The sequence below is a fragment of the Cupressus sempervirens genome, chromosome 4, assembly GCF_028749045.1.
Source record: "Cupressus sempervirens isolate cs-2001-9-10 chromosome 4, ASM2874904v1, whole genome shotgun sequence".
In the NCBI taxonomy this organism is placed as follows: Eukaryota; Viridiplantae; Streptophyta; class Pinopsida; order Cupressales; family Cupressaceae; genus Cupressus; species Cupressus sempervirens.
Window position 1 is genome coordinate 629,800,159 of NC_143121.1, and position 14,558 is coordinate 629,814,716.

The window sequence follows — 14,558 nt, forward strand, 5'->3', positions numbered from 1 at the left end:
TTAACCAATTTAAAATGAGTAAAGAAAGGTGTGTTGAGTTGTTTTGCATTCTTCATTTGAAATCTCTTCAACACCTTTTTATGTAATCACTTTGAGACAATGTTTATGTGTGAATTTTCCTATCTCTAGTTATTTTCATACCAAGCATTTTTTTTTTGTACTTGCATCATTCATGTAAAAAAGAACAATTTCACCAATTTCCACTTAAGCTTATTTATATGTTGCATATTTGAGTTGGTAATAAGCATATTATCAAAACATAATAACAACATCTCATAGCTACTATTATCCAATCTTGTAAAATAAGCACAATGATCAAAACAACAAATATTGTAGCCTTGATTAGCCATAAAATTGTAAAAGTATAAATATCATTGACAAGATGTCTTCTTTAGGTCATATAAGATTTTTTTTAATTATATACACCAAGTCCTCCTTACTTTTGACCTTACATCCTTATGGTTGTTGCATATAAATCTCTTATATCAAATCTCCATAGAGAAAGCCATCTTTACATCTATTTGTTCAAGATGTCATTCTTGTATAGCCAGAAGACTTAACAAATAGTTCAAATTGAAGTCATCTTAACAAAAAGAGAAAAATGTTTCATTCAAATCAATATCTTTTCCTTATGAAAACCTATTACCAAAAGTCTATCCTTGTTTCATTTCTTGACTCCATGTTCTTTCTTTTACAAGTCTATAAACCCCCTTTTTTGGCAATGCTTTTTTAACTTTAGGTAATTCAATTAAGTCTCAAGTTCTATTTTGTATAACGAGAGATCATCTACTATTGTATTCCTTGCACCCACTTCTTTCTGGTTTCTACCAACATTTCTTACACATAAATTTCTTGTTCACCATTATCATTTAGTAATACATAATATAATGACAAAAAGAATTGTCTAGGGGGTTTACTAATCCTAGTAAATATTCTTGTAGGAGTTTGAGGCACCTCTTATCATTCTATTGCTCAAAAATTTGTGTCACTAATATTAGTATATTTTATTTTTCCTATTTCTTTCCTCACAATTGATTTTTATATAGAATCCTCTCATTAAATATGACATCTCTACTCCAAATGCTTTTGTGACTTTTATAGTCTCATAAACAATAACCAAAATCATTGACTCCATACCCAATAAATGGATACTTCTTGTATTTTGCCTCTAGCTTTGTTCCATTCTTAATTCCAATATGGACCAATGTGTCATAACAAAAGCTTTTAGGAATGAGTAATTTATTTTTCTATTAGTCCATGCCTCCTTTAGAATACCACCATATAGGGAATTTGAAGGCCCTCTAATTATCAGACAAACATCAACATGAACAACATCTACCCAAAACTACATGCAATCTCATATTTCTTACACATTCCATGATAATTTGATTGGTCCTTTCAAACACAACAATTTCTTATGTTGTTCGTATAATTGCCTTTTGTTTGTTCCATGGTAACAAAAAATTGCCAATTTTTTGTTGTTATAGTATTCACCTCCATTATCCAATCTAAGATACTTCAACTTATTTCCTATCTCATTCTCAACCAAAGCTTTCGATTTCTGAAAGGTATCCAACACATCAATTTTTTTGAAAGTGAAGTAATCCCATTTTTTTCTAATTGCATTACTAAAAATAAAAGTAATATAATAGTAAGACCCACCAAGAAATGATACCTAAGTTAGCCCACATACTTCTAAAGCACGAGCTCTAACTTTTCACTCTTCTTTTCCTTAAAAAATAAGATAAATTTGACTCTTTTGTTTTCCATAAACACATTATTCACACAAATTCAAATCAACTTGCTTGAAACCTAGTAGTAAGCCCTGTTGCACGAGTTTTGTTTTATGATGAGGTTGTACATTGAAGGTTGTGATAAGAGTAATGATTATAACACCTCCAAGAGTTAGTAATAGAATCGGCCAAATGTGAGGAATTACTTTTACATTATATATATATATATATATATATATATATATATATATATATATATATATATATATATATATATATATATATATATATAATGTTCCCTTCACTTTACAACATTTTAGAATATTTTTCAATTTGGTCTCTTTAATCATTTTTATTTCAAAACACTTACAGAATATTTCGCAACTCCAATATTTTAAAAAAAAAAAAAAAAAAAAACTCTTCATCCACAATTTGCCAAAATTTTGCTCTCTTAAATTTCAATAATTTTAGACAAGTTTTTATGTATCCTTTGCAATCAATGCACCACATCTATTTCTTTTCTTTGGAATTATGCTCAAGATTCAACTCCATCAAACAAAACATTTCTCATTGTATGATAGTTTTGGATTCATCGTCACTCATTTCCTCGGTACTTTTGTCATCATTTATTTTTCATTTCCCCAAAAGGAAATTTTGGCTGTAGTCTTCATGTCAATTTGTTCAACACACTGATGTATGATGATAAAAGTACTATCTCCATTTTGTTATATAGTGAGGTCATCTATCCCTCGATAAACTACCTTTTCTTAGGTTGTTGATTAGGTGACTCCCTAATCTTCACAAAAATGATTCGAGCTTATAATTGCAAGCTTTTATTCTTTCACCATTCCCTTGTTTTATATTGTAGACTTTACTTCAAATGCCTCACTGAGGGCTTCCGAAGAGTTTGTGGATTTCTCATCCAACAAACATGAACTTGTCAATAACCAATCTTTACAATGTTGGGGGAAACACTCTTAGCCAATAATATTTGTTCCCTTGACTATTTTGTATCCAAATCATTTCACACATCTTTGAATTCTCTACCAACTCCTCTGTCTCATTTCCTATGAACCTGGGGAGTCTTTTCCTATCAACATGCAAAGTCATTATGGAGTCACCATCTTTCTCAGTTGCCATGTAGCCTATGCCTTAAACTTGGTTAGATTTCTTTTCCCTTGACATTCTTAACTTGTACTCATGATTATATACTAGTTCTCTATATGTCAAGCCTTGGCATCCCTTTCACCTTGTTTTCCTTCCTCTTCCTTCCTTGAATCTCTTCTCCTTTGAGTCTTCAACTGAACGTCCAAAATTATAATATCCCCATCATAAAATAAAATAATTACCTTATTTGGGGTCTCAATTGATTTATGTATGTATGGGGCTCATCTTTAATTTTTTGTAGCATAGGTGTCTATCATGTCATGTGTTGGCACGTTGTTTCTCCCTTGCGAGTTTTCCTTCGACAAGGTATATATGCTTGTCAAATTAGTTGTTGTAATATGCAATTTGGATTATTTCTTTGTATAATGAATTCTTTCCGAAGTTCTTTGTTTTTCTCTATTTCGGAAGTAAGAGATCTTCCCTACTTCTCCATTCTAGTTTCAGTGAGATTCAACCCTCACCCTATTTTGTCAAAGTATTACTTGGTTTGGATCTAGCAAATCAAAGCACCATCTTTATTTGAAAATATCATTATTGTTTGGCAACAAGTTGCATATATCTATTGGTCTCTCTGATTTTTGCAAGTGAGATATATATGTGTGTGTGTGTGTGTCTAAATATGTATGTGCATAGATGTATGTATGTATATGTATGTATGTATGTATATATATACGTATATGTATGTGTGTGTGTGTGTGTGTGTGTGTACACATATATCTATATATACATACATATACATATGTATACATACACACACACACACACACACACACACATCATTTTCAATTCAATTAAAGTTACCAAATTCTATAACATTCTCTCTACCTACAGCAACACATCTCCACATGAAATAATAATCTCGTACGTCCACTAACCCCTCTCAACCATACGACAGTGCTTCCATCATTGCATGCCACCATCATTCAACCAATCTTCTCACCTTCCACTAACTAACCTATACGCTACTCTAGCACCATACACAATTCCCTCCATCTCTTTCCTCATGGTACAATAGATTTGCTCTCATTGTATGACCCTCTTACTTTTAGTGTGGCACTAACTCATCACACTTATGGTTCGCCTAATCATATAGTCAAATTCTATCCACTATATACACATAGTAGATATTCATACCATACAGACTTCTTGGGGAAACCGTACAAAGTTCTCGGGGAAACTGTATGGACTGTTTGTCCACTATACGAACTCTTGGTATCCACTGTATAGGTTGCGCAAGCTATCAATTAACTAAGAGAATTGTCAAGTCTAGAATCTTTGCCTACAAATAGGTCCATAACATTGGAGTGGTATACGAGCCAATGATTATGTCAGCCTGTGGAAGTGAAGGAAAGTTTATACCCAAAGGAGAAGGCGTGATCACCTTGTTGGTAGAATGGAAAATCTACAAGATCCTATGAAATAACTCATGAATCTTTAAAGAGAGCTCAGTAGAAACCAGGCACAAATCAATGGAACCAAAGGGTCATGCTAGAAACATTACAAAAGTTGAGCAAGGAAAAAGGCAACATGAGAAAAAAATTGGCACAGCAACAACTCTGTTATGAGAAGGAAAAACCTTAAACCCTCTCGCTCTTGACCTTCGATACCAATCTTTCTTCCAAGGACAGAAGCACCATGCAAAGAAAGGGACCCCAGTTTTAGAAAATGCAAGACCAACTTCAAGAAGATCGAAGGAATGTGAATATGGAAGGTGATATATCATAGAAAGACTATGTTGATCTAAGAATTCGGTATTCAGGTGGGAGAAATTGTGGTTATTTTAATGATGATCCCATGAGAAAGATCAAAAAAGTAAACTTATCACCATTTGATGGATCTGGAGCCATCACTGCGCAGGCATGGGTTTTGAAAGCAAAAACCTATTTTCAACTCAACCCAATGCCTGAAGAGGAACCAATCAAGTTTGAAGTAGTTCATCTAGAAGGAGTGACATAGGAATGGTTGCACCACAAATTGGTAACTCTTGGCCATGATCAAGTGGCCTCTTACGTCAAGTTTAGTGAGAGACTCATCGACCATTTCGATGGGAAGGATCATGAACTAAACATTAAAGATCAACACAACTAAGGCAAATAGGTATGGTAGACAATTACATCACATAGTTCAAAAGGCTATCTGTACTAGTCACAGACATCTTTGAGAGATGTTAAATTGTGTTATTCATGGATGGATTGAGGGAGCCATTGAGAGGTTGGATCAAAGGGTTCAACCCGTGCACACTCAACGAAGTATTAAGGTGTATGACATTTCCACATCTTCCTCCAAAACCCACATAGTTACGCCAACAACTCCCCCACATGAGGACAAAGACAAGGAGCCAATTTAGAAAAAAGCCTCCACTAGATGAAGACTCTTGGATAGACATCCAAAGGAGAAAGCTATGTTTCACTTGTGAGGAGCCATGGGGACCGAGTCATCGTTGTCTTGGGAAGCGTAAGATTCATTGCATTGAGGTGTTTCTCGATGATTGAGAAGGTCAAGTATCTAGTATAACATGTGAAGAAACTAACCAAGTAGAAACAATAAATGCACTCATGCAAAAAGGGGGTTCCATTGCTACCCACACTATAACAGCTAGAAGTAGTATCTTCAAGGTCTATGGCACACTACACAAAAAATGAGTCACAATCATGATTGATAGTGTTGCCACATTAATTTTCATCAATTCGTCATTGGTCAACTCTAGTAAGGCCTTGCACACAATAGAGCATGGAGGATTTGAGATTAAGCTTGTCAGAGGGACCTTTTTACCCTACACTCACGTGATTCCACAACTCAACATTGCCATGGGAAACTATACCTTGACAGATGAATTCTTTGTCATAGATATGGTTGGCACTGATATCATATTGGGCATCCAATGAATGGAGACCCTTGATCAGTATATCCAAAGCTTTAGGGGATGGACATTTCATTCGAGATAGATGCAAAGAAGGTGCTAAGAGAAATGTCAAATAAAAGGCTAAGGGAAATCATAATCAAGAAGATGGAGGCCATTTTTTAGACAAAATATGATCTTAGGATGTAACTTTGACATTGTAGTGGCAAGTAAAAACATGACAATCAACACTTTACCCCATTTCTTTGGTGATTAGTAGGCCCATCTATTGGTTGAGTACTCCAAGAACAATTTTGCATGTCAGTTGATGGATGGCTATATACAAGAATGAAAGATACAAAGTAATTGATGATAACATTTACTATGGCGATATCTTGGGTACATCTTTAATTTTCCGTAGGCATACATGTTCGTCATGTCATGTGTTGGCATGTTATTTCTTCCTCAGGAGTTATCCTTCGATGGGGTGTATATGTCCAGCAGATTAGTTGTTGAAGGTATGTGATTTGGATTATTTTGTTTCAACTGTAAATTCCTGTTGGAGTTCTTTGTTGTTTGTCATTTCAAAAGTCATTTACTATGGCGATATCTTGGGTACATCTTTAATTTTCCGTAGGCATACATGTTCGTCATGTCATGTGTTGGCATGTTATTTCTTCCTCAGGAGTTATCCTTCGATGGGGTGTATATGTCCAGCAGATTAGTTGTTGAAGGTATGTGATTTGGATTATTTTGTTTCAACTGTAAATTCCTGTTGGAGTTCTTTGTTGTTTGTCATTTCAAAAGTGAAAAATATTCTCTACTTGGCTATTCTAATTTTGGTGGGATTCAACCCTCATCCTATTTGGTTGATGTATTACTTGGCTCGAATTTGGCAAATCAAAGCACCATCTTTATTTGAAAATATCATTATTTTCTAACAACAAATTGCATATATCTATTGGTCTCTCTAGTTTTTGCAATATATACATCATTTGTGATTCAATTGGCATCACTAAATTTCATCACATCCTCTTAGCCTATGGCCACACGTATTTGTACAACACAGTTGTTTTGTACGATCCACTAACCCATCTCAACCGTACGACAATGCCTTCCCTCACCATACATCAACATCCTTCCACCAATCTTCTCACCTTCCACTCACACAACTATACACTACTCTAGTACCCTACCCACTTCCCACCATGTCTTTCCTAAATTGTACGAAACATCTCTCATTGTACGACCCTCTTACTTCCCATGCAACACTAACTCATCACACATTGTATGATCCATGTAACTATATAGTCAAATTCTACCAACACCATATGCATAGAAGATATTCATACCATACAAACTACTTGTCCACCTTACAGACCCCTGGTGTCCATAGTACAAGCTACACAACCTATCATTTAGCAAAGGGAACTGTCAACTTTGGAATCTTGGCCTACAAATGGGTCTGAAACATTACGCAAACACTCGAATACTCTGATAGAGACTATTTTTGGATACACATTACCTTGCACTCCAATATCTTCACCAACTCAATCTTAAGTTTCTTTTTGTCCAATATTGATTGTATGGATGGGTAGCCTATTTATTTTGTAAGATCTTTGTATGCTTCATCAAGGAGTGGTAGGTGTCTAGCAAGTTCTACCTACTCAATCTTTTTGTATCCACTATTAGTGAGACTCTCTCTTTCCTCCCAACTAAGGCCTCTAACTAATGCTTCAACTTGTGCTTCTCAGAAGATTTTGTCTTTCTACTTCAACTATTCTTCTCACGTTCATAATCACTCGCTTTTTTCTCTCTTAGCCAAATGGATCTTTTTAACCATTCTGTAACTTATTGAATACTTGAAGTGCATTTTCTATCTTTGTTTAGTGGTACACACACTTATATTTTAGGGCACATGTTGTATTAATGTCACATTCTTCTTTCTCCCTCTTGTTTCATTCTTTTTGTTGTTGCAATATTTGTTACCTACAATGATCTCAATCCCTCTCCTAAAGGTCTTGAAGGGTACTAAAGTTATGTGCAAGCAACCTTGGCAATTCCTAGAGATAGTCAAGTGTATTGCTCAATATTTGACCATCTCAGATGGCCCTCTCAAGCACCTTTGGTTGGAGAGTCTCTCTTCAAATATAAGAGTATGTATACTTCCCACAAGTACATTAAGTCCTATGTCAAATCATCTTTTGTCCTAGATTCCACTTCTTTAGTTTTAGTTACTTCTAATTCTTCCATGAGTCAAAATATTGCATCATCATCTTGCCTAATCGTGAATTATATTCCTAAAATAAGTATCAACAACGATTCCAAATGTTTACTCAAGTTAGGTTATGTTAACATATAGACTAAACAAGAATGTAGCTTACAAAACATAGAACATCAAATACAAATATAGTTTCTAAAAAGATTACACTTTTTTTTCAAATGATATCCAATAAGTACAACAGACTAAGAAATAGATCTCTTGAATAAAATTATCAACTAATCTCTTCAACTACAAAAATAACATTGTTTATTTAGTTAACTATAACTATACTTTGTTGACTACAAAGTTGTCATTTGAAGATTTTTGTAAACATTAAGTGTGATTTGTTTTAGTGGTATTGTCATACAAGACTTGATAGGCAAGCAACTTTTTAGGATGTTTGAAACGATGCCTATCAATAATAATGCAATACAATTACACATTATATTGTTTGCAATTTATTTTAGTAGAATTTTGAAAAAAGAAAAGCCTAATAATATTGATTAAATTAGTTATTCTCAATTATAATAATTAAGAACGTGTTGCAAATGATGCTACCTAGATAGAATGCCCCTAAAACAAGGGTTTCTACTTGGGCTACTAGAAAATGTTGGGGGAATAAAAATCCTACGCAACTCTCTGTCTCTAGTCTAACTTCTCCCATTGTCATGCGCAATGGGCACTTCCATACAATGAGCATGTGTCTCGAATTAATGAGGAAATGGTTGCAAATGGTGCTAGGGTTGGATCTTTCTAGGCTCCATCTTAAATCGATGCATATACAAAGGGCGGGCATAATCCATTACTCTTCCATGATTGATCCAAGAGACCAGAAGATACCATTACAATTCAAATGGGTTAGATACATGGGCTCACGAGGGTGGTAATGTTCAATAAAGGCACTCGACACATATGGTCTACATGAAACCACAACTTGCAAAATCTCTCTTCAATCATCTTCAACTAGAAAGAATTAGATTGAGGTGCTCACCAAGCAAGGGGTAAAAACTCTTATATTGCCTAAAGTCCACACATGCCCTTCTCAAGGTGGCACCAAGAAAAGAGATTTTGCTAGAGGTTACAAAAAATGAAGCTTGCTTTGCCAAACAAGGCCTGATCAAAAGATTCAAAGGTTTATGTTTGGTTGTGTCAACTTCATCAATGGATTACAAATGCTTGGAGACCCAATTTAAAGGATGATACTCAAATTTAGCCCTATGTTAAGAGGGTCCTTGTGTTGGTCTAGGAGGTTATCTAGGACTGGTGAACAATGCTTTGTGATTAGCAATGGGACTTTGAGCAACTCTTGATGTTAAGACCATGACATCTTTCCTTTGACCTAAATTTTGAATCTTTCCTTGTACAATTTGGGCTAGACTCCTAAATAGAAAATTGAATTTTTGATTTGATTCTTGCTTTGAAAAAACTAGAAATCCTATGGGGAAATTTCAGGGTGTTGATGAGGAATCTTCAATGAACCTTAACACCATGTATGCCCACATCTTGGTTGAAATAGATACAACCAAAGATTTGCCCACAAAGCTCTACCTTCAGTTTTCCAACAAATGTTGGAAGTACAAGGTAGACTTCAAAGGTATTCCCTTTCGACATCAAAGGTAAAATGTTGGTCACATGTCTACCCAATGCCGCAAACAAAATAATAGAGAATCAAGTTACTTGGCTAAGGGGTGTCAATCCTCAGCACTATTTTGTATAAACAGACTCAGAGAAGACAAGGAGTGCTTTGACCAATGAGGTTGTTTCTCCCTTGGGTTTTGGATTTGTTAAAGAGCATAGTTGACTATCTTGATTTCGTAGAGGGTAGGGTGATAATTGATCACCTGAACGCATTGTTGGCTTCCACCAATGGAACCAAAGATAGGTTGTCTTTGTCAAACAAGGATTAGGTCAAGATAGCTTCATCCCCTAGACAAGTTTTGGATGGGAATGATGGGAGGGCTTCAAGAAATTTTCTTCTACAATGGGAAAAATAGTTCAAAAGTTGGTACAAGGAAAGAGCTAGATGTGGGAGAGCATTTGGAGCACTTCACACCTATTTCAGATGAGGGAAACAATCAACAAAAAAATCAAAGGAAGTTGTCTTGAGGGGTCTAAGGAAAATTGGCTTGTTCATGGGATGAAGAAAAATGAGGCCAACTTTAACATACTTATTTTTTCACCAAGAATGGAGCAAAATCTTTGGGCTAATTGCCTTTTTGGCTGCCCCAATGTCCTCTCTTTGTGGAGGGGTATAGACATTGATTTTGGGGCTGATTTTCTTTGGGAGTGAGGTTTCCCACTTTTGACCTCGTCTGGCACAAACTCAGGCTGAATTTTCATGTTTTGTTTTAATTAGAAGGATGCTCCCCCTACACAGCTATTAATCTACCAAAAATAAGGTAACAACTATCACTATATGTGAATCTTGACTGTAGATTTTGTTGAAGTTAACACTTTTTAATTACATTTTCATTTGAGACTTGAAACACACGAGACTTTTCATAACGTTTAAAATAATAATGCTGATCACTAATGGTGAAATATGATTATGTATCATAAAAATATCAAAGAATTAACCCCTATTAATTATTAGATACTATTTGAACAAAGTTTAATAAATGCAAGCATAGATATTACATAGAATAATTTAAAGAGAAGCCCAAATAAATCTTATCTCTAGCATGTAAAAGAGTACAAATGGGAATAGGATGTGTATGTAACCATAAACTAAAAGACTGATAAAGCAATTATATTTTCTATCTTCTATTAAGCTGCACTTCAGCCATGTAGAAATGACAATAATAAAGTGCCACAAAACATGCATTCAATTTTACCATTAGTGACCTAAAGTTTAGTGGAGGCTCCGAATTATTACTCAACTTTAATATCAACATATCGTCACAAGATTGGCAAGTTGTTATAGGCCGTATATGCACTCCTCCATAGTGCACCTCCATCCGTGTGGACGTGGCACCAATACATCTGAATAACTGATTTAGTCTATGCTTTTGAAATTAATTTGTGCGTCAAATTTTATAATGTTAAAATTTTGAAAAATATATTCAAATTTATTTGATGGAGAAACTATAAAATAATGGGTATTAGAAATTGAAATGTGAAAATGTAATTGCTATTGACTCCAGTATCTAATTTTACCATATACGGTTTAAAACTTTAATACTTGATCTGCTGTACCAGCTCTTGTCCTTTCCAACTGAAGATGTTGTCTTCTCAACCTTTCCAAGAACTTGACCTTTTGAATGGCATCTGAGCACCACCTAGACCTGATGCACAATTCTCAACAACTTCAAGTTGATATTTATACTTGTTGCCAGATCTCTACCACTTGCACCTTAAACTAATGGTTTGTCCTATTCATAGTAAGGGAAGCATATGTAGAATGCAGTCTTGTAATGCAAGATGATAAAAGACTGCAAAACAACCCCTACAGACAGATGCCATAGATTCTGAAACTTGTCTGTTTATTACCAATGTCTTCTGTAGTATAGAATGTTGCTTCTGATGAAACTTCATCCCTGCTAATACTTTATAGTATCGTACATGTAAAGCTTATCAAATGCATCCATAAAATAACATGAAACAAGCTCTAGTCCTCCGATGTATTTGTATACATCACAAAATCTTCCATTGATTCTATACATCACTTACATTTGGTTAGGTACAAATCGTTTGTAAGTTAATCAAATTGAGAAATTGTTCTCAAGGATGATAAATAAATCTCCTTCTATGTTACAAGGAAAACTCTCTAGACTTCTCCACTGCGACTTATTCTGAATACCAAAAACAATAATTGAAACTTCAGCCAACTTGTGCCTGACCCCACATCTTTAAGTGACAAAGCAATTTCCTGTCTACCTGTTGATTTATAGTGACAGCTCTATGCAATTAAAACGAGGGCATGCCCTGCTACATTTTTTCTTAGAATCAATTACACTAGAGAGAACAAATAATGCATAGTAGATAACAAACTGTCCCTCCAATAACATTTCAAGACACTTGTTGGGAAAATCAAATAAATTTTATTAACATTAAATGTGCACCCAAGATAGAGAAGCATCTGAAGGTGATTCCTCTCCACTTGTAGATTCATACTTCTGGGAAATCAATGCCAACGATGAACCCTGAGAAAATAAATGTTGCTAAATATTTTCACAGTAAAGAGAAATAACAGATTGGAGATGCATAACACTGGAAATACCTGAGTCCCTCCAACAAAACTTGTATTAAAGGGATGAGCAGTGCAAGCCACAACAGGTGCTGAAACTTGAACCATTTTGCCATGTAAGTGGTCCTCATTGTCTTCCAAATCAGTTTGCATCCCATCACTGAAAAAGGTATCTAATTTGTCATTTCTTCTGGGAGTGCTTCCTTTACGAATTGTATAATTACTAAAATCATTCATGAAAACAATTCAAAATGCATGATACTATCAGTATCAAAAACTTGTGCACAGCAATTGTAATTACAAAGCTAGTTTATAACATATCTAAATTTAGGAAACAAAATCAACTCATAGGCATGCCAGAATATATTTCTGATTGCCCTCTAAAGGCATTACTGGTGCAAGCGCCCACATGGATCGCTGAAAAAAAGTTTTTTAATGCCAATAAGAAATTTAGCACATGCCTGATACAGTATTAAAAGGGTTGAATAAAAATAGTGCTAGCTAAGAGACAAATCAAGTGATCCAAGGACTTGTGTGCCCAAATGGCAAATAAGTCAGTCGAGTAGAAGAGATGACTAGACTGTTTGTGTAATATTTCAGTGGTTTTGGTGAGTGATTGGTGCCTAACAGATCATTTTTGAGCTGATCATAAAAATTTCCAGCCACCTGCAGTGGTAGAGGACAACATTTCAATCATTTGTAGCAGAAGCTCTCCATAATCAGTGTCCATGCTTGTATAAATGGGTTTTCAGTCTCCATAGGCACTAATAGTAGGGTTTTAAATAAACTATAACATCAGATCTTCAAGTGATGCATGTTAACTCTGCAAATGAAGATTATGCAATGACAGAAAGATCTGAATCCCACAACTTTGATGCCCCTTCCTTGTACTCATCATCTTTGTGAGTAAGAAAGTACAAGTTCGAAAGCACATAAATAGCTCCTTGGTTTTACAGTTACTCAATGCCAATCGGTTGTGCTTCATTGAGTGAATGGAGTATGTACTCCAATTCAGTTAAATGAAGAATAACTAGCAATGCATAGAAGCAAAGTGAGCTCTAATTAGGATTTTGAAAAAAATAAGCTAAGTTGCCGGTTCGCGGTTCGGTTCCGGGTTCGGGTTCAAGAACCGGTTCGCTGGTTCGACAAAATTTTGAAAAGGGGTTTGGGTTCGTTTGGGTTCGTTAGTACAAAAACATGTAAAAAATTTTTTTTTTTTTTTAAATATATATATACATCTTTACGAAGCATGAGTTAGAATTAGAATGTAGCATAGTAGCATAAACACATTTGAACAACAAAAAACTTTAAAACAGCATAAACAATATAGTAGCAAACCACAGCGATCATTGGAACCCCTAGCGACTAGATCTCTTCCCTTTCATTTAAAAAATTCATAACTGTATCTGATTAGTTTATGCAGATCAACAGTAAGTTTTAATAAAAATTTCTTCATTTCATAAATTTATTTACCAAACTCTTATTATGATTAACATAATCGATTGAACGTGGTTAAAAACTAATTAGATCTAGCTTGCAGAAGGTAAATCCCTTTGACCAGCTGAATATTCTTCAATCTCTTTGGGCACAATCTCCCAAGCACTGATCAACAACAGTAAACTGGAAAAAGACCATTCATGGAGGCCTTTGGATAACACAGTCTGACGTCCTAGATTCAATATTCTTTAATACAATTTTTAATATACCTAGAGGAGAAATAATCAGCCAAACAGTGATAGACAATGTGGTAAGTAGCTGCCCCACCTAACCATATTCATGTGACCGTAACTTTCTTCTGCAAGGCAACATTTCCCAATAAAACGTTGTTTATTGTTTAGTATTTGAAAATTTTATATTGCTACTCAAATAGGCCCTGAAATTCCTCGAAATTGGTCATGGTGGTCGCCACATGTTGAGCATCTTCTCTTGTGGGTGTCTAAAATTTAGTAGCATTTTGATTCAAATAGAAAGTGTTTTACAGCTAGGGATTACTCAACACTAAAAAACTGTGGCATTGTAATGTCTACCAACCCAAACCCAAGATGTATCAACATAAATTAAATTAAAACATGCTGTAATGTGGAAAATTTATATGTGGTTCTCTTGGGTTCGAACCCTGGTCCAAAATTTTAGATGTGGTTCTCTTGGGTTCGAACCCTGGTTCGAACCAGATCGAACCAGGCCTCTAAAAACGAACCCAGGTCGAACCGGACCAAAACCACAAACCGGTACATGGTCTGGAGGGGGGGGGGGAGGTACCCATGCAACTTAGAAAATAAGTTATACATCAATCTTCGAGTTCAAAAATGCTAATCTTTAAAATGCAAAATTCAAATTTAAATAGTAAAAATTAATGAACTCAATTTCCAG

The 14,558-nt window shown here is 35.0% G+C and overlaps 1 protein-coding gene across 2 annotated transcripts in view; it reads right to left on the reverse strand.

Annotated features, from left to right (window-relative positions):
* Nucleotides 1-11,610: 11,610 nt before the first annotated feature.
* The window catches only part of LOC149562804 (Transducin/WD40 repeat-like superfamily protein), a 293,154-nt gene continuing 290,206 nt past the window's right edge, over nt 11,611-14,558 (reverse strand). Inside the window, exons 17-18 of one of the 2 annotated variants that reach the window (XM_089826267.1) lie at nt 12,222-12,348; nt 11,611-12,144 (exon numbers count right to left, since the gene is read on the reverse strand). In XM_089826267.1, the coding sequence (XP_089682393.1) occupies nt 12,052-12,144; nt 12,222-12,348 (220 nt within the window). In that variant the 3' untranslated portion in view covers nt 11,611-12,051. The remainder of the gene's footprint in view (nt 12,145-12,221; nt 12,349-14,558) is intronic. The other variant, XM_089826268.1, reaches the window with a different exon arrangement.